At 43.8% G+C, this 24,030-nt stretch overlaps 1 protein-coding gene across 1 annotated transcript in view; it reads left to right on the top strand.

Annotated features, from left to right (window-relative positions):
- The first annotated feature begins 12,978 nt into the window (after positions 1-12,978).
- The window catches only part of LOC124799215 (laminin subunit alpha-1-like), a 101,774-nt gene continuing 90,722 nt past the window's right edge, over positions 12,979-24,030 (top strand). Inside the window, exons 1-2 of the mRNA XM_047262750.1 lie at positions 12,979-13,059; positions 18,232-18,474. Coding sequence (XP_047118706.1) covers positions 12,979-13,059; positions 18,232-18,474 — 324 coding nt within the window. The remainder of the gene's footprint in view (positions 13,060-18,231; positions 18,475-24,030) is intronic.

The raw sequence follows: 24,030 nt of genomic DNA, 5'->3' as shown, positions 1-24,030 counted from the left end.
AGTCCTCCCTCGGGCATTATCCTTGAGATAATTTAGGTTAAGCAGTGTGTAAGCTTAGGAACTGATGACCTTAGCAGTTAAGTCCCATAAGATTTCACACACATTTGCACATTTTGAACATTTGATGTTGAAGATTAGGTGAGTAGATCGAGTAACTAATGTGGAGGTAATGAATCGAAACAGGAAAAAAGAAATTTATGGCATACCTTGAAGGGAGCGGATTGATTGACGGGACACTTCCTGGTGCATCAAGTAATCGTTAGTTTGGTAATGAAGGGAAGTACGGAGTATAAAAATTATAGATGAAGACCAAGGCTCGAATACAGTAAACAAAATTAAATGGATATAGTTCGCACTAATTATTCGGAGATGAGGCTGTCTCAGGATAAACTAGAGTGGAGAGATGCGTCAAATCAGTCTTCGGACTGAAGATTACAATTTAATCTTTCCCTGTTTAAGCGCAGATATGATCACGGCCGTTAACACGGTCAGTTTATGTCACAGCGGGGAAACAACTGTTTCATGAAGTCAGGTCTTGCAGAAATGTATCACTGTTGGTCGCACTTGAGTGACAAGCTGACGAGATGCATATCTGCACGACTCGCAACTGCTTAGCTGTACATAATAATTACCTCTCTGCTAACATCTGGGAGAACCTCCACAGGACACGTGAATTGTACAACCGAAGCATTTCTTGAGGAAATCACTGGTTTATACGCGAATCACATCTTTCACGTTTTGGATGAAAATCTGGCATCATCATTGTGGATGACCATCAGCTGTATATTTTTATGCCCAATGCTACCGGATTCGATCAGTAATCATCATCAAGCCGAAGTAGGCATGAAATATCGTCGCAATGCGCACTCGCTGGAACACCTACAGTCAATATTCCAAGATAATGTATATCCCCCACATCAGATCATCACAGCTTTAAGGAAGAAAAAAACGCGACTACCACAAGATGAAGAGGAGAAGGAGCGGTTCAAGCCCAGGGCGTTTCTCCCTGTGTTGGCAATATTTCGTCGAAATTTGACAGATTCTTAAGGAACACGTCAAAGTAATCTTGTGCCCACCTGCGAAGACTTGTGCCCTTCTCGGTTCGGCAAAGGACGATCTGGGATTGCGGGCGGCTGGACTCTACACCATACCCTGTCAACGTGGCAAAGCCCACATTGGTCACACAACGCGCATAGTACGTGACAGACGCGTTGAACGGACCGGTACACTCGCCTTTCGCAGCCCAGTAAGTCAGTCATAGCCGAGCACTGTATCTCCACAGGACATTCCTTGCGTTATTCTGCCACAGAAACTTTGCTGTCGTCGAGACCTTTCTGGGATTCAGTTATCAAGGAATCGGTGCAAATACATTTAGCGCAAGATCTTATCAATCGTGGTGGCAGCTTCCAGCAGGATAAGGCGTGAGACTCGATGATTCCCTTAAGTTCTTCAGAAAGAAAACATTTCACAACCAACACGTCTAACGACAGTTGATTTTATTACTTTTGACATGTGAATTTTATCTCCGCGAGAGCGCACTCCAACAGAGAGCGCGCATGTAGTATCCCCATTATACATGCGCCTGCACGCCATAGATGGAGCAGTATTCGAAGAGGGCGCGAAACTCGACAAAGGTCGCTCACGTAGTGGCTGGCTTTGCGCATGTCTCGGCTCCAATTTCTGGTATAAAGTTAGGGCTGTGAACCGGCAGTGTCCAGTGCAAAACACTCACCTGAAGATGGCTGAATGGCTTTCAGCCGAAATGTCGTGGGAAGAAGTTGACACTATCCGGCTGCAATCCCGTAACTTCATTTTTATAGGGTGGAGCCCCTGCACGCCCACACCGGCATGATGGCCAACACAAAAGGTCTACTGTCATATCTACATTATGGTTAGTTTTCACCAAGTGAGGTCTCGCAGGATGTGGGTACTGCGATGTTTGCGTACATCTGGTTGCGGTTAACCATTAATATGCGCTCATCTGGAGATAGATTGGGCCGAAAGTTGAACGATGGGTTGCTGTTTGAAGGGTAGAGGAAAAAAAGTGTCAAGGCAAGAGCCAAGGGAAGTAAACTCTGCGATAGTCGAGTCGGGTAGTAAGAGCAGTAGCGGACTGCTCGCTATCGGAGACAGATGACGCAAGGGTTAGGCAAGTTAGAGGTGGGTATCGTGCAGGCGGATACTTTTGACGTTGTGAGGCTTTGTTAGTCGGCGGCTAGGGCTGGGTATCGGCGTCGGCTTCTCGACCAGCGACAGCATACCTGTAACAGCTGGGTCCATCATCGGTCAGTGTCCGATAGGTGATATACCTGATTCATAGTGTACGTTAGTGTTGGCGATTTGTTTGTGCGTTAGTGTGCGAGCTGTCGGCTTCCCTGCTGTTTCCTGTTGGTCGGCTGTGATAAAAGCTGGCATATCCAGTCAGTATTGCTGATGTGCAGGGGCTTGCCGATGTTATCGCCTGTGAATGTGTGTTAGCTCGTCACAGATGGTTATGCCCTAGCTGTAGGGACCTCGACAACCTCCTGCTTAGTATGCTTTCCCTGTTGAGCATAAGGTAGAATTGTCTGAACCTCGTGTGCGCTCTGTTGGCATCGCATTCTATGTGGTCCCCTCGTGCAAGTTTCCGGTCCCACCTGACATCGAGGTGTCTTCCTTTCCCTCGGAAACGTATTGGGCGAGCGTGTAATGTTACCTCTCTACAATGTTGATGTTTGCGCAGTAGCTTCGGTCGGCGTGTGAACAGAACTGCTTCGCACTTGTCGACATTTACTTTTAATACGCCATCGTTCCAACCAAAGCTCGACAGTCTTGAGTGCTGTCTGTAATCGTGAATTTATGTTCCACGGTTTCCAATTTTGCGCAAGGATGGCTGTGAGATCCGCGAAGATGGCCAACGTCGTGTTTTGTGTTTCTGGGAGATTATTAATGTAGAGGTTGAACAAGATGGGCCCGATATGCTTTCCTGAGGTATTCCAGCTTGGATACCGTGTTGTGTCGATTGTTTGCCCTAACGTCAGTGCTGAAACATCTGCTCGTGATGTACGAATATATGATACGTACGAGTCTGTCGAGGAAACCAGCATCGTTTAGTTTGCGTATGAAGCCGTTGTGCCAGGGAATACTCTTTACGAGGGGGAAGTTGCGAGAGGAAACACTTTAAAAGCTAGGAAAATCTAATAATATGTAAAACATATCGTGAAAGATGTTCGGTTGCAGCACGTGCGTAGAGATGATAGGATATGGACAGGTTAGAAGAGACAGAGGCAGCTCGCAGGCGGCCCGGCCCCGGCCACGCACGTCCCTTGGGCCACGGCGGCGGCTCGCAGGACAAAGGGGGCCTTCCTGTGTGCGGCGGCCCGCGCACAATGTGCCAGCGCTCCAGCTCCAGCTCCAGCCCCATCCCTCAGCCTGCGCTAATCTTCCAGCCTTTGTTCCAGCGCAGCGCACTGCGCCGTCCCGAGAACCGGCCGGCCAGGGGCGGAAAACCCGGCGAGGGCCGCGCTCTAGCGAGACAGATTGCCTGCCGCTTACAACACGCGCTTCACAAAGAAATCTCCGGCACGAGCTGCCTGGGTGAGCTAGTTCTGGACACAGGGACAGCGGGAAGGCCAGAAAACCGATTCGAGTAAATTAGTTTCGCACCTCATCCCTACAACTTCTATCCACATTAAGCTCAGGAATAAACTTGAAACAGTTATAGAAACTATTAGATAAAATGTTATGGTTGTAATCCTACGCGATTTTGGCCACATACTCCTTGCCCATTGTCAAGTGTTACATTTTACTCCGTCTTCGGGAGGAGGAGGTGGGCTCGTGGAGGAGCTAATAATCTTAGGAGCCTTCGCTTACTTACGAGCGAAATGGCGCTGTGGTTATCACACTGGAATCGCGTTCAAACCCGCGTCCGGCCGCCCTGATATAGGTTGTCCGTTTCCCTAAATCTCTTCAGGCAAATGCCGATATGGATCTTTTGAAAGGACACCGCCGACTGCCTTCCCCATCCTTCGCTAATCCGATGGGACCGATGACTTCGCTGTCTGGTCACCTTCCCCAAATCAATCAACCAACCAACCAACCTTATTTACCTTTTTGCTCTTTCTAGACTATTTTCCTGCTGCCGAGGTTGTAATGGATGGGTTATCGTACGTTGCGTCTTGAGGGGAAAACCATAACCCGCATTCGCCTGACAGCAGAGGGAAACCCGTTTAAAACCTCAGTTGGAGATAAACGTATTACCTCATTTCATTCCTTGTGTACTTTGTTCTTCCTGCTATTCATATCGCTATATCTGTTGTAAGTGTGCTGGCATATTTGTAGTGTTGACAATTCACGTGATTTGTTCATTTTTTTACTGTTTCCTTATTATTTGTTATTCACCAAATGATATGCGGCCGATATTTGCATTTGAAATCAGGTATTGATATTTGTAATAGAGACTACGTTAGTAGCATGGTTACTGTTTCGTTGCTTACCCGTCCGCTTTTTTTATCCCATATTTCTCAGCTTAGTTGGTCGGTCTATCGACGATACGTTCGACGCTTAGTGTTACGTGTAGGGGTGCTGTCGGCTCATATTGCAGTTTCCATGCAACTCGCAGCAGTCGTCTGTCTGTGGGCTCACATTACTAATGTTTCATGTCGTATCCAAACCGCACAGCTTATTCCTGGTTAGGCCTCACTTACAGGTTGTAGAAGTGGATCGTTGCTGGTGCCACTGCCCCACCCCAACTTTCAATGCTGTACGAGTATTAGCATGGTCTTAGCTGGTTTGTTGTTTGCTGCCGCTATCTTTTGTTGTGTTGTCCCTCCAGTTTAGCAGCCGATCCACGACGATACCAAGGTATCTGGCTGTGTTCTGAGCTATTATTCTTGTCCCCCCGTAGTTCCACTGTTGCATGTTGAGGGTTTTTGTGTTGTATACTGGACCGAGCTACCATGTACAAAGACCACAAATTGTGACATGGACAGATCTGGGCGCATGCGCCACTTTTCCACCCATTCTGCTACGGTGACTGCTGGCACACACTTGCGCATCTTAACTGCCGGCTGTGAAGTCACTGGGGGATGGTGTGTACTTACGCCCACCCTAAAAAATTTAAAAACATAATTTGTTAATTGTTATTGGATTATATTAACAACATACTGCTGGCTAGAGTGGCCGAGCGGTTCTAGGCTCTACAGGCTGGAACCGCGCGACCGCTACGGTCGCAGGTTTGAATCCTGCCTCGAGCATGGATGGTGTGATGTTCTTAGGTTAGTTAGGTTTAAGTAGTTCTAAGTTCTAGGGGACTGATGACCTCAGAAGTGAAGTCCCATAGTGCTCAGAGCCATTTGAACCATTTAACAACATACTATTTCAAGTGGTACTGATGTATGTCAGTAGCGACCAGGACCTGAAAATACCTTTAGCACGTTCTTAGCAAAATCAACTCATTTTCAATAATTATACTATCGACTTCATGACCACCACAAAAAATTTAAAGTAATGCAGATTTTGGTCACTGTTGTTGAGTTTCTCTCTCAATACACTTTTTAAGAAGGTACTGAAGTGTAAGTAAGGGCATGAACTGGAAATATTAAATACGCCATTCACGGGAAAAGTGAGATCTACTACCGAGACTTAAATTTTTGGGTTAAGTTTAACTAAAAAATTTAAGACACATGGTAGCTGTTAAAAGACTTCATTAAAAACAATAATGATTTTTTAAGAATTTTAAAATACAAAGTAAATAAATAATTACAATATTTTCTTAAGGTGGGCATAAATTAACACGCCCCCCCCCCTGCCCCCCTTGGTATTGCGTGGGTTAATTACACGGTCCCAAAAGCCGTTAATTAGAACCACTACAGAGATTTTGCCAAATTTGATTCGTTGACCGTCTTCCAAGCATGCTCAACTAAAGCGGATTTTTCGGGGTAGCGTAAGCGATAAAAAATCTCCTGTTCCTGCAGGCGTTGTTCCAGAGTGCGTCCTGTTTGTCCGACTTTAGATTGGCCTCATTCGCTAGGAATTTTGTAGATCCCAGGAGTTCTGAGACCAGCCGCGTCGGTAACTGGTCACAGCAACTGCCGAATTTTTGACGGGGGTGAGTAGGTCGATTTGGTTTTGTCTCTCTTCAGCAGGAGGCTTGTAAGTAAATCTGTAGTTAGGTGTAAATCTGTTGTCTACAACTAGTTGCGACCTGCCGTTACTTTTAAACCACTTGACGCTGCTAGAGGCCCGAGAACATTTCATTCATTGTAACTGCCGCGATGCTCCGCATTCTTGCAGTAATAGAAACCATTACTTGGTGAGAAGAACGATAAACAGTACATGTATCTACCGCAACCAGTCACTGTGTTTAAATTATTAATCGTTTGGATCGTTTGGCATTAACTAGATTATTGCTGTTTCTTGTGTGTCTTGGAACTCGGTTAGGTCCAGAGCACTTGCTTCTCTACACAGAAATGAACAACACGCATTTTTTGACAAAAGGGCGCTCTCATTAAATGTTTTTGGTATTGCTGTGCTGGTGGCGTACTGGATGTACGTGTTGTGTTGGTAGAGCAATTGTCCTCGTTTTTGTAGCACTTTTTGACAAAATATGCTAATGTGCAATCACTCACTTTTCAATTAGTTGCACATTAGCACCTATTTCTATAGTGAACAAGTCAACCATACAGCATATAAAGTGACGCTAACTACTCAGATATTCTTACATGGCACAGTGTAACGTTGTTGCTTTAATTTGCTATGAAAGCGGTGCTGACAGACAATAAAAACGGGTTAAAAGCTGTGAGCTGTCTGGGGAAGTTAACCTTGGATTACTGAGCAACTGTTTCACGAGGTATCCACTCTAGCTTACCAAATTCCCAACCAGACTAACATTAATTATAATCTTTTAATAGTCATACGACAATCTGTGATATATATATATATATATATATATATATATATATATATATATATATATATATATATATATACAGGGTTATTACAAATGATTGAAGCGATTTCACAGCTCTACAATAACTTTATTATTTGAGATATTTTCACAATGCTTTGCACACACATACAAGAACTCCAAAAGTTTTTTTAGGCATTCACAAATGTTCTATATGTGCCCCTTTAGTGATTCGGCAGACATCAAGCCGATAATCAAGTTCCTCCCACACTCGGCGCAGCATGTCCCCATCAATGAGTTAGAAAGCATCGTTGATGCGAGCTCGCAGTTCTGGCACGTTTCTTGGTAGAGGAGGTTTAAACACTGAATCTTTCACATAACCCCACAGAAAGTAATCGCATGGGGTTAAGTCGGGAGAGCGTGGAGGCCATGACATGAATTGCTGATCATGATCTCCACCACGACCGATCCATCGGTTTTCCAATCTCCTGTTTAAGAAATGCCGAACATCATGAGGAAGTGCGGTGGAGCACCATCCTGTTGAAAGATGAAGTCGGCGCTGTCGGTCTCCAGTTGTGGCATGAGCCAATTTTCCAGCATGTCCAGATACACGTGTCCTGTAACGTTTTTTTCGTAGAAGAAAAAGGGGCCGTAGACTTTAAACAGTGAGATTGCACAAAACACGTTAACTTTTGGTGAATTGCGAATTTGCTGCACGAATGCGTGAGGATTCTCTTCCGCCCAGATTCGCACATTGTGTCTGTTCACTTCACCATTAACAAAAAATGTTGCTTCATCACTGAAAACAAGTTTCGCACTGAACGCATTCTCTTCCATGAGCTGTTGCAACCGCGCCGAAAATTCAACGCGTTTGACTTTTCATCGAGTGTCAGGGCTTGTAGCAATTGTAAACGGTAAGGCTTCTGCTTTAGCCTTTTCCGTAAGATTTTCCAAACCGTCGGCTGTGGTGCGTTTAGCTCCCTGCTTGCTTTATTCGTCGACTTCCGCGGGCTACGCGTGAAACTTGCCCGCACGCGTTCAACCGTTTCTTCGCTCACTGCAGGCCGACCCGTTGATTTTCCCTTACAGAGGCATCCAGAAGCTTTAAACTGCGCATACCATCGCCGAATGGAGTTAGCATTTGGTGGATCTTTGTTGAACTTCGTCCTGAAGTGTCGTTGCACTGTTATGACTGACTGATGTGAGTGCATTTCAAGCACGACATACGCTTTCTCGGCTCCTGTCGCCATTTTGTCTCACTGCGCTCTCGAGCAGAAACCTGAAGTGCGGCTTCAGCCGAACAAAACTCTATGAGTTTTTCTACGTATCTGTAGTGTGTCGTGACCATATGTCAATGAATGGAGCTACAGTGAATTTATGAAATCGCTTCAATCATTTGTAACAGCCCTATATATATATATATATATATATATATGTATATATATATATATAAGAGAATTTAAATAAAAAGAAATAAATCAGTTTATATTTGGAAATTTATTTTAACATTGATCATTGAAATTTCAGCATATTAAACTTGAGTCATAACTAAGCTGGTGCCTTATTTAGGATTGTGTAAATGTGAGTTTGTAATCTTACGGAACACATCAAATAGGGAGCCAAGATTGGGAGACTACATACAACACTGCATTCATAAAATAACACACGAAGAACGTTTAAACATATGCAAGAGGAAATTAACCACAACCAACCGATTCAATTTTCCCCCCAAAGAAGTTACGTTCGCAGCGCAATCCTGTCCGTCATGTAATTACCACACACTGGTACACTAAATTCATACTAACTCCCTGTGAAATCTTCCCGAAAAGAATAGCTGAGGGCTACTTTGATGATCACACCACATGTTTCACGTGGTCAACTTGGTTTACACAAAGAGTGTAACTCCACAATAATTTTGATAATTAAAATAAATTAGATCGAAAAGCAATTTACAAAAGAAAAACCTCAAACTGGTTACTAACGTCTTACTATTAACCTGATGGGTCAAACCATTGTATGAGCACGTGGTACTGGTCTCACAAAGTACACCCCACATGGGTTGAACATAAAGAAAAGTTGCTATATTGAAAAATATTGTCAAGACGAGACGTTATAATCTCACGCACATTCGCATTTAAGAGTGATGATCTTAGTCAGAGCTACGGATCATCCACACGTGGCTCCACTTTACTCACAAAGTAGTGACAAAGCAACTACCGGAATATATTTTGAACTTCACACTCGAATTACACTGCGTTGCAATTTAAGATAACATTAGATATTTTAGAGCTAAACCTGAAATAAAGGTGATTAAATTTTCAGTTAGGCTGAACATAAGAAATCCATTGTCCTACAGACTTAGCAGACACGCGCTTAGCCGGAGATCTTACCACTTCAGACGCTCCCTGCGGACAGACTGACCTGGACCCTTCCTGAGGGTGGCTCACAAGTACAAACGGAAATGGCCAGAGGGGCAGCTTCCTATACCAACATGACAAGGGACGGACAGGACCATACTAAGGATAGAAACCTCTTTGCTTTTAGAAAGCGTAGCTACCTATTCCGACGTTGGTCCTACTGTTCTCTAGCAGACAGGCTTGTCTGCTACCCTCAAGCATGCAACTAGAAATACATTTGCTCATTCATCCTCTCACACAGAAGGGAAGGGGAATGACAGTATCTTATCATATACAGTATATAAAAGAAAGCGGATGTAGGTTCCGTATGAGACTGTGTGACATCAATTACATATAAACTGTGTTTTAAAGAGTAGTAGTGTGACAGATCGTTCTTGTTTATGTGTAAAAGTAACATGTTCCACTACTCAGTCTCCTCCCAGATAGTCAGAAACGCCACAGAATTTAGAAGAGGAATTTATGCCGTAAATGACAACAGATTTAAGAAATTAACATGAAAGGAATCCAACAGAGACCTTTCAACAGGACGTTGATACTGTACTAAAACAAGTGTAGTCCTCTCAAGACGGGCATAACGGCATAGAAATGGTCATTACATTACAATAAAGCTCCTTAACAGTATTTGCGGTCTCCTTCAACTATACTTAATTTAACAGAGTGACGAGCTGACTCTGACTCCCCACCACCTTTTCCCTCCCCCCCCCCCCCCCCTCCCGCCACCACTCTCTCCACTACTTCGCTGTCCCCATCTCTTTTCCTTTTCCTCCACTCCGCGATCTTTCTTCCTGTTTATCCCTCTCTCCTTCCCCGATCTAAACCCTCCTTTCTCCCCCTCTTTCTTCTATCTATTTGTGTGTATGGGTTCGGTCGAGTAAAGGTATCACAACAGAGTGAAACAATTTTCAATCTATCTCTACTGCGCATGCGCAACTTCGCGATAGTTTCGGCCGACAGAACCGTTTGGGTTTAATTGAATGCATTTTTCGTGCTTTTCGTTGCTTGACCACCTGTAGCGCTAGTGGACCCCTTTGGCCTCTTCGCGTTGCTCAAATGTTTCTAATTTAAATAATGAAACAGTGCACCTGGTACGTACTTTTTTTCGCTCTTAGCACTACGCGTTTCGGGAATTTATTCTCATTGCCAAGTGGAAATATTTACATAAGTGTTTTGTGTGCTGTTTGTGTGTATGCTGCGTCTCTCCTGTGCAGTACTGTGTCGTCTTTTTGATGTTGTCAGGTACCGTACTGTGCTTCCTACATTATGCAGAAAAACAAACACGCAGTGTGAAGTTTCACAAACAGTATAAGTGATGGTTTGCGTTGTGCGGTTTTCCGTATAATAGAGGAGACACAGCATCTCATAACCCCAAAACAATTACAGTGCAAGACAGGCAACACAACACACAAAATACTAATGACAATGAGAAATTCTCGAAGCGTGTCGTGGTAAACAACAAAATATATAAGAGGCATTCAGGTGAAACCAGGTCACTAGTATAAAGTAACGGTAACGATTTTATTAACTCAAAAATGTAGTTATACACAGTACACATACTCAAAAATAGTCGCCAAAACTGCTAGCACATTTATCCCAATGCGACACTAGCCGGTCGATTCCATCCTTGAAGAAGTTAGTAGGCTGCTGTCGGATCCAGGCCTGGACCCAATCACACATTTCGTCATCCGTTGTGAATCGATGTCCGCAAATAGCTTGCTTTAGAGGTCCAAGCACATGAAAGTCACACGGTGAAGGGTCGGGACTGTACGGTGATGTTCCAGCGTTTCCCACCGAAACTGCTGCAATGTCGCCTTCATCGCATTGGCCGCAGGAGGATAACGCCATTGAGCTGGCCGGTGTGGCCGAGCGGTTCTAGGCGCTTCAGTCCGGAACCGCGCTGCTGCTACGGTCGCAGGTTCGAATCCTGCCTCGGGCACGGATGTGTGTGATGTCCTTAGATTAGTTAGGTTGAGTAGTTCTAAGTCTAGGGGACTGATGACCTAGTGCTTAGAGCCATTTGAACCATTTTTGACAACGCCATTGCACAACAACTGAGACTGTACTCGCCGTACACAGCCTGCATTCGCCGATACATTTCACGGCGTCCAACTCACTCCGACGCAAAAAATCGAATCTCTCTTCGTTGTTCCTGCTTACTCGCCTGACGCCGGCTACGAGCGCTTTTCGCTTGCTGTGTTACTAGGTAAGTAATTTAGCTAGTAATTAATTGTTTTTGCTGTATATTCTATAGCATTTACATGCATTAGTATCAGTTAAACTTGATAAATAGAAGGTTTCAGTTTTTATTTGCGTCTGAATAGGAAAAGCGAAGTTTCTGTTTAAGGACAGTTTCGCGTGTACGCAAACGTTTGTTTACATCCTTAACACGTTACATACCCGGCATTATCAATTAAGTCAGTACACAATACTCTGTATTTACGTTTATTAGTGTCATTTAGACTCGATATATTGAAGGTAGCAGTTTTTATACGTTTTATTAGGAAAAGTGTTTCTGACAGTGAATTCTAACTTCACTTGTATACGTTTGACTAGCGCAACCTGCGAGCGTTAACAGTTAAGCAAACGTAAAATACGTGGTAAATTAATGTTACATTACAATATCTGAGTAAGTAAGTGTTATAATACAACTTCTGAGCCCTTCTTACATACGGTTTAGTTAGCAGAAATCTAAAACTCACCTCGCCGTCTGCTTAAATTCCTTTGCTTTTTGTGGGCTTTAGTGATCGTGTACTGTAAGCCCATCGGTAGAGTTCGTATTTGTGCCTTAGATTCTGAACTGTTATTGTTAGCTAAAGGTTTTGTTTTGTGCCTGCATCTGTCAGTGTACAATACTCTGTATTTACGTTTATTAGTGTCATTTAGACTCGATACACTGAAGGTAGCTGTTTTTATAGATTTTTAGGTCATTTTCGCGTGTACATAAACATTTGTTCGCATTATAAATACGAGGGATAATCAGTAGGTGTAGCTTACCGTAAGTTACTGTTTAATTCTTTAATAATATTCACTAAATAGCCCCTAGTAGTTTACTGTAGATTGCCCCTAGCAGGAAGATAAGCACCAGATCTAGCTTCTACCATACATTTTTATTGTTTTTCATTGTTGAGTGTCCTTTCTGCCCAGATCTAGCTTCTACCATACGCTTCTATTGTTTTTCATTGTTGAGTGTCCTTTCAAACGGTTCAAATGGCTCTGAGCACTATGGGACTTAACTTCTGAGGACATCAGTCCCCTAGAACTTAGAACTACTTAAATCTAACGAACCTAAGGACACACACACAGCTATGCCCGAGGCAGGATTCGAACCTGCAACCGTAGCGGTCGCGCGGTTCCAGACTGTAGCGCCTAGAACCGCTCGGCCACCTCGGCCGGCTGAGTGTCCTTTCTGCCAACTAGAGTGTAGCTGTTGTGTGGCAGTAGGTTTCCAAGTTTCTTATAGTAAATCACATATTAGCTAGATGGGCAGGGAGTGTGTCTGTTGTGTGCGGATGCAGGAGGAGTTGGCCACAGTCCAAACGCAGCTGGAAGCTTTGTTGGCCACAGTCGACAGGCTCCAGACTGACACCTTGAGGTGCTGTGTGATGGGCTACCTGGGTCAGCCTCTGCTGTACCAGGTGTGCGGGGGTGGGGGGGGGGGGGGGGGGGGGCGTGTCCGGGATGTGGAAGAGGCTCTTCGAGCGTGCAGCCAGCAGCCAGCTGTACATGTCGGCAGCAACGATGCTGGGTGGAGAGCAGGATGTATTAAATTTTCGCAAGGCTGAGATGTACCGTTCCTTTTAAAGGTTAGCAGCTACCTAGTTCTTTACTTTCTTCCTTCAACGGGAGTGTTACGAGACTGAATACATCAATCTATGCGCATGGGCGCGCTGGTCTCTTTGGAGCAGGGTTATTAAACACTTTGGAAGCAGTCAGAAGATTTTCCTCTTATAAGTTGAAACTAATTGTAACGATCCACTTGCAACCGTCCATTGGCCGTCACTCGGAAGAGCTTCCAGCCAGTCACAAACGACGGAACTGGGAGAACGCCTGCGCCGAACGCATTCCCGGGGTTCCAACGGTTGCAACCGTATCTCGAACGTGGGTGTGTCTGGAGTGTGGGGAGGTGTCTGCGAGTCGACGACAAAGAGATTGACAATGTATAATATGTGAATTTGAGGACGAAGCGAACAGCGCTTGTGGTGTAGACAGGATGCCTTCCCGAACTACAGCTACAACTAACGTACACCACGATTAAAGATTCAATTTCCAGTCTAGCAGTGCAGTTAGTGTACTGCGCTTTACGTGGCCTCTGTGTGCTTTTCTTGTATTAGTTACTAATTTCTGTAGTCCATAGTGTTAACGCATTTAGTAGGAAATAAACATTACCCGGGCGTGTTTCTGCACTGGTTCGCCACTGATTCAAAAGTCGCGCTGTGGAAGGGTCGCTATAAATTTGTGTAACTGCCTGTAGCTGCTCCTTGTAACAGAGATGGGTAGATAGCGCAGGGATTCGCCGGCTGTTCATCGCTTTACACACATACTACACTGCCTGTGCTTTGTTTTCGTACGCCACACGCAGAAGAGACAGAACAGAGCGCTTCAGAGAGAACCACAGTACACACTTGGTTAACGGAGCGTCACAAACTCGTTCACAAAAACACAACAGTTGCGGGGCCGCGAGCGACCGTCAGGCTGCCCGGCGGCGCAGCGCGCTGACCCCTGACGGCTAAGCAGCAATCTGCGGGCCATTATTCCACAAACACGGAGAGGCGGCTGGCTCTCGTTACCATCGCGCGGGCGCATGCATAATGAATGACACGCTGCGAGTTTTCATTCCGCGAGCACGCGGGGGCGTCCGGGGGAGGGGGCAGGAGGCGCGCCGCCTATTTGTCAGCCGGAATCCGGCGCGCGCGAATTATCTGCGGCACGCGCGTAACTCACGTGTTTACATCGCGCTGCGGCTCCGCTAAGGAATGTCCCGGCGCGCAGTGCGGGTCGCGCTTGAAAGGGAAGCAGCGCAACCAAATCGGCCGAGATCAGAAATGCGGGTAATGTGAGGGAAACACTGCACTGCGATCGGATCGCCTACTATCGCAGCTGCGGCCAAGCGAAAACAATCATTACCATGAACGACTCCCACTATAAAGTAATCAGAGCATTTCGTCCTAAATACACAACAGAAACGGAAAGTGCTGCATTACGAAGCACCAGTCCAGTATTTATCACACTGCGTGAAAATGTTCGTCACACAACGTGTATTAAATGATTAAACCTTTACTCTGTTTCGGACTGATGTCCAACGTCATCACCTGTATGAGCTGTAAGCTTTGCGAACAGGAATGAATACATTCGTTGTGTGCAAAGAAGTAAACGGCCTCCGATTGTTGTCTATAGAAATTTCTTGTCATGCCTGAAACACATGCTGTGCCACTTCCCGAAGATTGGTGACGCGAGGTTGGTATCAAAGTATATATCTGCTCATCGCAGTCCAGATATGCTTTATGAGTGGCTCTATGATTGGGCAAGTTAGTCAAGAACTTGACATGCCTCAAAGCGTTTGTGGTGTGAACTGCAGTGTAAGATCTTGCATCATCTTTGCTGGTGATCGGGGCTCTAATTCGAAGTGGTACTCATTACCGAAGACAATTCCACTCCAGTCAAAGAGTTTTCAGGCCGGAGCCGAGTCTGGACTCTGGAGACTCCCCTGATAGCGATGGGATTCCAACCTGACTGTCACCCGGCCCAAGGACCAACAGTGATGGTCTGGGCAGCCATTTCTTCTCATAGTAGAACCACTTTGGTTGTCATCCGCGGCCTCATTACAATACAGCTGTACGTCGACAATATCTACATTTGCCCTTGAAGGCAAGCCATCCTGTGCTTACATTTCAGCAAGATAATGCCTGTCCGCACACGCCGAGAGTCCTACTGCTTGTCTTCGTCCTTGCCAAACCTCCCATGGCCAGCAAAATCGTCGGTTCTCTCCCCGAGTGCAAACGTTTGAGGCGTTATGGACAAGATGCCCCAACATCTCGAATACTGTCGATCTAACGCGCCAGTTGGAACGAATTTGGCACATTATCCCTGAGGAGGACATCCAGCAACTCTGCAAGCCAAATAACTGCTTGCGTAATAGTCAGATGTAGGGCCAACATGTGAAACTCTTTCTCTTGAATAAATGATCCTGTTTTCCTGAAACGGTAATCATTTGTTTGTCCTCGACATGTACATCACATCTATCGAGTTCCGCTCCATTCTAGTTAATTCCTTCGTGGTGTGTCGTTCCTTTTTTCCCTTAAAGTGTTTTTTATTCAGTTTCAGGGAGAAATCACAAAAAGTGTTTTGTTTTTAGACATGAAATTAGTAGATGAAATTGGGCTATAAATGATAGGTTTCCAAGTAAATAACAATAATTTCGTGTGACTCAACGGCCTGGTGCAAGACTTTCAATTGGACGCTAAACAAGCGACTTGCGCGTCCCTAATGTATACCAGTAACTCCTACTGGGAGAAGGGAGATCTGAAATTTAACGTGAAATCCAAACCGCGGGACGTTACTGACGATAAAGGTTAGGTTAAAACCAGACTGAAAAATCCGTGGGCCGACCGGGATTAGATAACGTGAATTCTCTGTTTCCAGGTATGCTCTTTACCGCTAGAACACCAAAGGCCGGACTATTTTCCAAGAAATCAGTCATTACAGCCAGATTTAACATCCGTATTACGCAAATCTTGCTCTTCCTAGATATACACGTTATCAATTTCCCCTGCAGATTACCAAAATAAATCGGTTACATCTGATGCTGATTGCAAGAACTCTTGGATAATGTGAGGACACTTTAAGGCACATGCACATGTTTTCAGGCGTGCGTTTTGGTTGTACAAATCGGGGAGGAATGCGGTATCGGTTAGAGCTCCAACACTATGACTTCTTACACTTACCCTGTACTGATTCTCAGGAAGTTGAACAATCTCCATTCCAGTGATCTATCTAGCGGCGGTAGCCCGCCGTTCGCTTATTTATTGATTTCTCTAATTCCCTATGGAACGCATAGACTCCATAAAAAACAGTTATTAGCTCGTCACGTTCACAACAGTGAGCGTGATGGCGCATTGTTAAAACAGTGGACTAGCATTTCAGGAGGAACGGGATTCAAATCCAAGTCTGGCCATCTTCATTAGTTATCCATGGTTTCCCTCCAGAATTTTCTTTCTCATCCATGACCAATCCGAGCCATTTCTCTATCCTTAATGACGCCATCGTTGTTGGGACGTTAACCGTTGCCTCCTTTTTTCCCCGCAGCATGTTCCGGTCAGTAGATTTTCTCTGCATCATCCAAAGTCTGCATCATTTCCTCCACCGTTGAGTGTTAAAACCAAGTCCCTGTTTCTGTACATACTGCCGATCGGAGTGGCCGAGCGGTTCTAGGCGCTACAGTCTGGAACCACGCGACCGCTACGGTCGCAGGTTCGAATCCTGCCTCGGGCATGGATGTGTGTGATGTCGTTAGGTTAGTTAGGTGTAAGTAGTTCTAAGTTCTAGGGGACTGATGACCACAGCAGTTAAAGTCCCATAGTGCTGAGAGCCATTTTCTGTACATACTAGTTTTCTTGCTCCCGGGTGTTTTGAATACAGTTACGCTTTACATACTAAAATTTTGGACTCTAGTTGGCAATTTTCCAAAGATTATTACTGTATTTTACGTTCCACCAATAAAATCATAGTATGGTCCAGAAGGTGTGAATCATTAGGTAACAGAATATTTGTTGTACAGTTTAGTGGATAATAGTTACTTTTATTCTTTATTTATTTATCAGAAAGCACATTGGTGCAAGACTACTGGCCGTGGTATTCAAAGCTAAGAAGGAAATTGTATTGGTTTTATGTAAAAGAATTTGACTTTTATAATGTAATGGATATTATTGTTACTTTATTTAGAACGTGAAAGTGGTCAAGCTTTATTTAAATATGTTAAAATGTAAAATAATGTAGCATAAGCTGTAACCAATCAGATGGACGGCTTCCGGAAAGGGCACTACACTAGTAAGTTGAACGAGTGTGTTCGGCGCTCGTGAAGCGCGGCCGGGGACGGGCAGAGGGACAGTGCTGGTGGAGACGCGAAAGCGGGCGGTCGGTCTTTAGGTAGCTAGGAAGTGAAACGACTTAGAAAATTTCGCGTTATGTGGTATCGCGGGACTTGGTCTCTGAACGGTGAGCAGCCTCGCGACTGGGGTGAACTCTAACTTTTCGCGTAGATGACTTGTATTTTGCGATGAGATTGTGAATGATCGAACTGCGTCAATGGATATGCGCTCGAGTGTAATAGTAATTATAAATACGACCACTTTCGCTATTGGTTTGCTTTCTGAACAAACATTATTCTAACCATATCGCAACTGTGTGGCCTACATCATTTATGGGTCATTAATTTAGTTCCCGATATTATTATTACTGTTATTATATGCTATATTAACTTTGTATTTCACAAACTTGCCATCACACAGACAATTCAACCAAAGGGTCACAAGTGTCTAATTTAGGGTGTGTAATGCGACATGTGCGGTTCAACCCCTAGACGAGTTTGAGCCAAGACATTTCGACGAAGAGGAACCGCATGTGAGCCCGAACATCTTTGGGATGTTAGCTCGCAAAGAGCGACATGACTCTTCAATTGATGGGCATGCTAGAGACGCTGCCCAACATATTTGTGTAAAACTTCGTCGGATTTTCACTGTTGTTTCCATTTCGCGCACGATCGGACCTTACTTTCCGAATAGCCCTCGTACAGTCTGTCATCTAAAAAGTCGACAGCAGTAATTACTTTTCGAAAACCTCGTGTATTGCTCCAGACTGTCGTGTTCGTCGACTAGGTATTATTGCAATCAGCAAATAAAGCGACCTGTCTTAAGCTGACCTTTGTTTGTTCCGCAGGTGTACCAGGTGTCTTACGTGATTGTGAAGGCGGCCATCTCGCCGCGGCCGGCCAGCTGGATCCTGGAGCGTTCTCTGGACGGCGAGACGTTCCTGCCGTGGCAGTACTACGCGCAGACGGACGACGAGTGCTGGAGCCGCTACGGCATACCGCCAACCCCCGGCCGACCCACCTACCGCTCCGACTCGGAGGTCATCTGCACCTCCTACTTCTCAAAGCTGAACCCTCTGGAGGGCGGAGAGGTAAGGCCGCTCAGCTTGCATTGCATTCTCGGACCTACTAAGAGGCCAAAGACTGTATGAGACCTATATCTGTGGAGAAAGCTTTATGTCTGTCAAGAATCTCTCCGTCAAACTCCAGATGCTGACCGTAAGCCCGAGGCAACAGAATTTGGGGTACGTCCACTACATGGATATTTGCTTCCAGATCATAAAGAATCTTTTTTCGCTCCACAAACACCCTGAAGGTAACATCTCAGAGTCTCAGACTTATACGAGGGTTGAGTGAAAAGTAATGCTCCACCTTCGTAACTCTTCAACAGTTGGCAGCATTGGTATGCGGCAGGCACTGACTTGTTCCATAGCCTCTTCTCTACAGCTCCGGTTGGCGTGAAGCCGTAGCATTGAACGGTTGTGTTGTTACAGTGTAAAGTAAGTAACCCTGCGCAGACGATGGGTCCATACGATTTACGCAACGTGCAGTCATTGAATTCTTGATAGCAGGAGGTGTCACCCCAAAGGAGATTAATCAGGGAATGAAAGCAGTTTATGGTGATTGTGTTGATGTGAGTACTGTGCGTCGTTGAGCGAGTAAAGCTTCTGACCTGTGTGACAAACAAAGAGTTGGACAGCAACCACCGAGTTTCACAAGCAAAATGTTGACAGATTGATTCAGGACGATAGTCGTATCACTCAGGGAGAATGTGCAAGCACAATCGTCATTTGACAAGAACGTGTGGGTCACATTATTGCTTTGCTTGGCTATCGGAAGATCTGTGCACGGTGGGTATCCTGGATGCTGACTCCTGAAACGAAAGCGAACAGGAACTCCTCTCGCGTTACCAGAACGAAGGTGACGCCTTTCTCATTCAATTGTGACAGGAGACGAAACGTGGGTACACCATTACGACCCGGACGAATACGTCAGTCTATGAAATATCGACACAAAGACTCGCCCCCCCCCCCCCACCAAAAAAAAAGAAATTCAGGACGCAGCCCTCAGCTGGAAAAGTCACGGCCACAGTATTCTGGGATGCAGATGGTGATATCCATGTTGATTTCCTTGATCGTGGAAAAACAATAAATTCAGAGCGTTTCACATAACAACGCTGCGAACTCTGAAGCGACGGCTAACAAGGGTCGGAAAGGAAAAGGGAAATGTTTTCCTACAGCATGACAATGCCAATCCACACACTTCACGTGCCACCACAGCGGAACTTCACAGACTGAATCTCACCACCGTACGGCATCCTCCATGCAGTCCAGATTTAGCACCATCTAACTTCCATCTGTTCCCGATAATGAAAGACGATCTGCGGGGACATCATTATGCTTCTGATGAAGACGCTGAGAGAACTGTGAGACTGTGGTTGCGGAAACAGTGTGTCGACTTCTTCCGTGATGGGTTCAAATGGCTGTGAGCACTATGGGACTTAACACGTATAGTCATCAGTCCCCCAGAACTTAGAACTACTTAAACATAACTAACCTAGGACACAACACACATCCAGGCCCGAGGCAGGATTCGAACCTGCGACCTAGTGGTCGCGCGGTACCACACTGAAGCGCCTAGAACCGCTCGGCCACACCGGACGGCGTGACAGCTTCAGAAAATTTGTTCATCGTTGGTAGAGGTGAATACAATTGGCTTGTGATTATGTGGAAAAATGAATATTGGTAATTAAAGATCACATTATAAGGATTATTTCTGCGTTTGATGTATTAAAATATTCCCACCCAAACCCAATTAACGAAGATGGAGGCATCACTTTTCATTCAATCCTCGTATTTTAGGGTTCCCAGTTAGAAATTATTTCTGACTGCACATCATCAAATAACAACGTACCACCTAACTGCAAATAAATTTGATAGAGTCAGAAAATGCTCAGCAAACTGCATTCGCAATTTCGAAGGACAAAGATATTTCTATAGATGGTGGACATCTTGTTGTGGCGCTATCCTAATGATTCCCAAACTTTTTGAGTCCGTTACCCTTTAGTCTAATTAGATATTAGTTACTACCCCCGCCTCCCTCTACCATTACCAAAAGTAGGGCCTAATTAAACGTTAGGATGAAAAGATCTTGCTTTGAACACTTTCATTTGTAAAATGACGAATGCTAAAGAATATTTAGTGTCTGTAGGTGTTTTATTAAGCCTCGGGCTATTGAATCAATGTGACAGTTGGTACTGCTGATTAAGCAATTTTCATTACACCGCGAGTGCTACCTAAAATTGCGCCTCAAAAAAAAAGCTAACTATCCACAGTGGTGTTAGACACTTGTTACAAAACATGCTTCCTCAGCGCCATTCCTCTACATGGCGGCACTTGCCTCATATGCACCCTGCAACCTCATTTAAAATCAACCACGTTAAAATGTCTACATTATATTTAGGCATACTGTATGTGTGACCGAGCGAGGTGGCGCAGTGGTTAGCACACTGGACTCGCATTCGGGAGGACGACGGTTCAATCCCGTCTCCGGCCATCCTGATTTATGTTTTCCGTGATTTCCCTAAATCGCTTCAGGCAAATGCCGGGATGGTTCCTTTGAAAGGGCACGGCCGACTTCCTTCCCCATCCTTCCCTCATCCGAGCTTGCGCTCCGTCTCTAATGACCTCGTTGTCGACGGGACGTTAAACACTAATCTCCTCCTCCTCTCCATACTGTATGTGAATCATCTAACTGTTGGACTCCTTGCTTCTGAACTCGCAGAAACAGGAAGACTTCTCGCTGACAATGATTTGTATCTTGGCACTGCCACTAATAATATCAATAATAATAATAATAATAATAATAATAATAATAATAATAAGTACAACAAATACTAGAACAAAATAATGTGCAATCAGAAGAAGAAGAAAATACAGTAATGGACTCAAACATCCCAGAGCAAACAAACAAAGAACAACACGCATCAATTAAACAATCAGAGGAAAACGAAATCTTAAGACAGCCACCAGAACAAGCACAAATAGAACACGAAGTGACACACATGTTAGATATAGAAGAAAAATTTCAGCTGACATATATAGAATACAAAGACACAAATAAGGACATTAGACCATTCTTGCATAGACCACCAAATAACCCACAAGTCGAAACAACAATAAAAACTATCAACACAATCATACACAACAAAATAAATGAAAACACAACTATGGAAGAGTTACAACTACTGGTTTATATAGGCGCACTCACTACACTAAATATACAGACTAGACAGAGATCAGAACCAACCCACACACAGAAGAAACCCACACAACCAGCATGGCAACACAGGCTACAGATCAGAATAGAAAAACTGAGAAAAGACATCGGACAGCTAACACAATTTATAAGAAATGAAATGTCAGAAAAAAACGAGAAAGGTTGGGTAAAATCTCACAACAAGAAGCGACAGAGTAATTAGATGAAAAGAAGCAGAAATTACAAACATTGGCCAAACGACTTAGAAGATACAAAAAAAGTGAAAATAGAAGGAAACAAAACCAAAACATTCAACACAAACCAAAAGAAAATTTATCAGACAATAGATAACACACACGTTAAAATCGACAATCCTCAAACATAACAGACATGGAACACTTCTGGAGCAACGTATGGTCAAACCAGGTACAACATAACAGGCATGCACGGTGGATACAAGCAGAAAGAGACACATACAGGATGATACAACAAATGCCTGAAGTGATAATTTTGCAACATGAAGTCACCCAAGCAATTAATTCTACTCACAACTGGAAAGCCACTGGAAAAGATAAAATAGCAAATTTCTGGCTAAAGAAGTTCATCTCAACACATTCACATCTAACTAAATTTTTTAACAGTTACATTGCAGACCCATACACATTCCCTGATACACTTACACATGGAATAACTTATCTGAAACCTAAAGATCAAGCAGACACAGCAAACCCAGCTAAATATCGCCCCATAACATGCCTACCAACAATATACAAAATATTAACTTCAGTCATTACACAGAAATTAATGACACATACAACACAGAACAAAATTATAAATGAAGAACAAAAAGGCTGTTGCAAAGGAGCACGAGGATGTAAAGAGCAACTGATAATAGATGCAGTGGTGACATATCAAGCTAAAACTAAACAAAGGTCGCTACACTACGCATGCATTGATTACCAAAAACCTTTTGATAGTGTACCCCACTCATGGTTACTACAAATATTGGAAATATACAAAGTAGATCCTAAATTGATACCGTTCTTCAACATAGTAATGAAAAATTGGAGGACCACACTTAATATCCAAACAAATTCAAATAATATCACATCACAGCCAACACAGATTAAGCGTGGAATATACCAAGGAGACTCATTAAGTCCTTTCTGGTTCTGCCTTGCTCTGAACCCACTATTCAACATGCTAGATAATACAAATTATGGATACAATACTACTGGAACATACCAACACAAAATCACACATTTGCTATACATGGATGATCTAGAACTACTGGCAGCAACAAATCAACAACTCAACCAATTACTAAAGATAACAGAAGTATTCAGCAATGATATAAATATGGCTTTTGGAACAGACAAATGTGAGAAAAATAGCATAGTCAAGGGAAAACACACTAAACAAGAAGATTACATATTGGATAACCACAGCGACTGCACAGAAGCGATGGAAAAAACAGATGCCTATAAATATCTAGGATACAGACAAAAAATAGGAATAGATAATAAAAATATTAAAGAAGAACTAAAAGAAAAATATAGACAAAGACAAACAAAAATACTGAAAACAGAATTGACAGCAAGAAACAAGACAAAAGCTATAAATATTTATGCTATACCAATATTGACCTGCTCATTTGGAGTAGTGAAATGGAGTAACACAGGCCTAGAAGCACTCAATACACTTACACACGAAGAAAGTAAATTGGCAAAAGAAAACACTACATGGCAAGCACCCGTATCATCTAACACAGCCACACATTGATCAAGACGCATCCAACACATGGCTAAGAAAAGGCAATATATACAGTGAGACGGAAGGATTAATGATTCCAATACAGGATCAAACAGTAAACACCAGATATTACAGCAAGCATATTATTAAATATCCCAATACCACAACAGATAAATGCAGACTTTGTAAACAACAAATAGAGACAGTAGATCACATCTCAAGCGGATGTACAATACTAGCAAATACAGAATACCCCAGTAGACACGACAATGTAGCAAAAATAATACATCAACAGCTTGCCATACAACATGAACTTATAAAACAACACGTTCCCACATACATGTATGCACCACAAAATGTCCTGGAGAATGATGAATACAAATTATACTGGAACAGAACCATTATAACAAATAAAACACCACCACATAACAAACCTGACATCATACTCACCAATAAAAAGAGGATGTTAACACAAATAATCGAAAAATCCATACCCAATACAACAAATATACAAAAGAAAACAGGAGAAAAAATTGAAAAATACATCCAACTGGCTGAGGAAGTCAAGGACATGTGGCATCAGGATAAAGTTGACATTATACCGATTATACTATCAACTACAGGAGTCATACCACACA

This window comes from Schistocerca piceifrons, chromosome 5, assembly GCF_021461385.2.
Source record: "Schistocerca piceifrons isolate TAMUIC-IGC-003096 chromosome 5, iqSchPice1.1, whole genome shotgun sequence".
Classification (NCBI taxonomy): domain Eukaryota; kingdom Metazoa; phylum Arthropoda; class Insecta; order Orthoptera; family Acrididae; genus Schistocerca; species Schistocerca piceifrons.
Note: the sequence above shows the minus strand (reverse complement) of the source record. Positions and strands in the feature narration are given on the sequence as shown.